Raw genomic sequence first — 1343 nt, forward strand, 5'->3', positions numbered from 1 at the left:
TAGTGGATAAAAACATGAGGTTTGGACTCAGATTTGTTTTTCAACACATGTTGCCACTTTACAGTAAATGTATGTTAGTAGACATGTGCTAAGCCTTGGGTTTCTGATCTTTCAGATTTGGAGTGATAATCTCTTTTATGGTTGTTTAGGGTTTGCATGTGAAGCCCCAAGCATAGTGGCTCACCCTAAGCATGCAGAAAGTGTTCATTTCCTTCGTGTCTCCAGGACAGTAATCTTAGAATAGTATTGGCAAAAATTTAATAATTTTTTTAAGAGCTAAGAAATGTTTTTTGTTTGTTTTTGTTTTATCAGACAGGGTCTCATGTAGCTCAGACTGGACTCAAACTCACTATGTACCTGAGGATGACCTTGAACTTCTGATCCTCCTGCCCTGCTTCCCCAGTCCTGAGATTATAGGTATGTGCCGCCATGCCCAGTGTTATGCATTGCTGAGGATCAAACCCAGAGCCTCCTGGATGCTAGGCAAGCTGTGTCAACTGAGTTACATCTTAAGCTCATAGCCATAATCAAAGATTGGCTTTACTTATTTTAACTTTTAAGTTTCCCTCTCTATGGACACTTTTTAAAGCAGTGCTTATTTTTTATGCTTTTTCAGATAATAAAGAAGAAATAATCTTAGGTTTACATCATGGACAATAACACAAAGGAGATGAATAACAATAACAAAGATGATCTTCTACTTAGGATGGGACTAAATGATAACAAAGCAGGAATGGAAGGATTAGATAAAGAGAAAATTAACAAAATTATAATGGAAGCCACAAAGGTATGTTTCTTCCTTCTTCCAATATCTATAATTCGGTTACTGTTCAACTTCCTACCTAAAAAATAATCATTAGGTTTTGATTGAATATCCTTTTTATTAATTAAAATTGTAATATATCATTAAGTTATGAAAGATATAATCAGCTTTCACATCTGTTCTTGCTATCAAGCTTTCTACTTTGAGTGCATATAATACACACATGAAAGCAAAAGAATGTACATGTTCTTTCCCTCTTTCCTTTTACTCCTATTGATAAAATATTATAATTATTAGGGTTTTTGTGCTTTCATGTGTGGATATAGCTTACTGATCTAATCAGAATTTTTACTGATGGATATAGAAGTCATTTCTAATCTTTTATTTTTTAGACAGTACTGCACTTAATAACTTTATATGTGTGCAAGTACAACTATAGAAGAAATACCTAGGAATGGAATATGCTATAAAATACATTTAGCATCTATATAGTTTTTTAGTTACTAATTACTCCCCATAGTGTCTTTGTCAATTTATATCTCTCCTCTAATATATGAATGTGTATACACACACACACACA

General features: G+C 33.3%; 1 protein-coding gene across 1 annotated transcript in view; it reads left to right on the forward strand.

The window, feature by feature from the left end:
* Positions 1–373: 373 nt before the first annotated feature.
* Positions 374–1343, forward strand: part of Polk (DNA polymerase kappa) — a 52576-nt gene continuing 51606 nt past the window's right edge. The window contains exons 1-2 of the mRNA XM_008836076.2: positions 374–417; positions 617–787. Coding sequence (XP_008834298.1) covers positions 650–787 — 138 coding nt within the window. The 5' untranslated portion in view covers positions 374–417; positions 617–649. The remainder of the gene's footprint in view (positions 418–616; positions 788–1343) is intronic.

The sequence above is a fragment of the Nannospalax galili genome, unplaced genomic scaffold (genome assembly GCF_000622305.1).
Source record: "Nannospalax galili isolate Female #2095 unplaced genomic scaffold, S.galili_v1.0 scaffold2758, whole genome shotgun sequence".
Classification (NCBI taxonomy): domain Eukaryota; kingdom Metazoa; phylum Chordata; class Mammalia; order Rodentia; family Spalacidae; genus Nannospalax; species Nannospalax galili.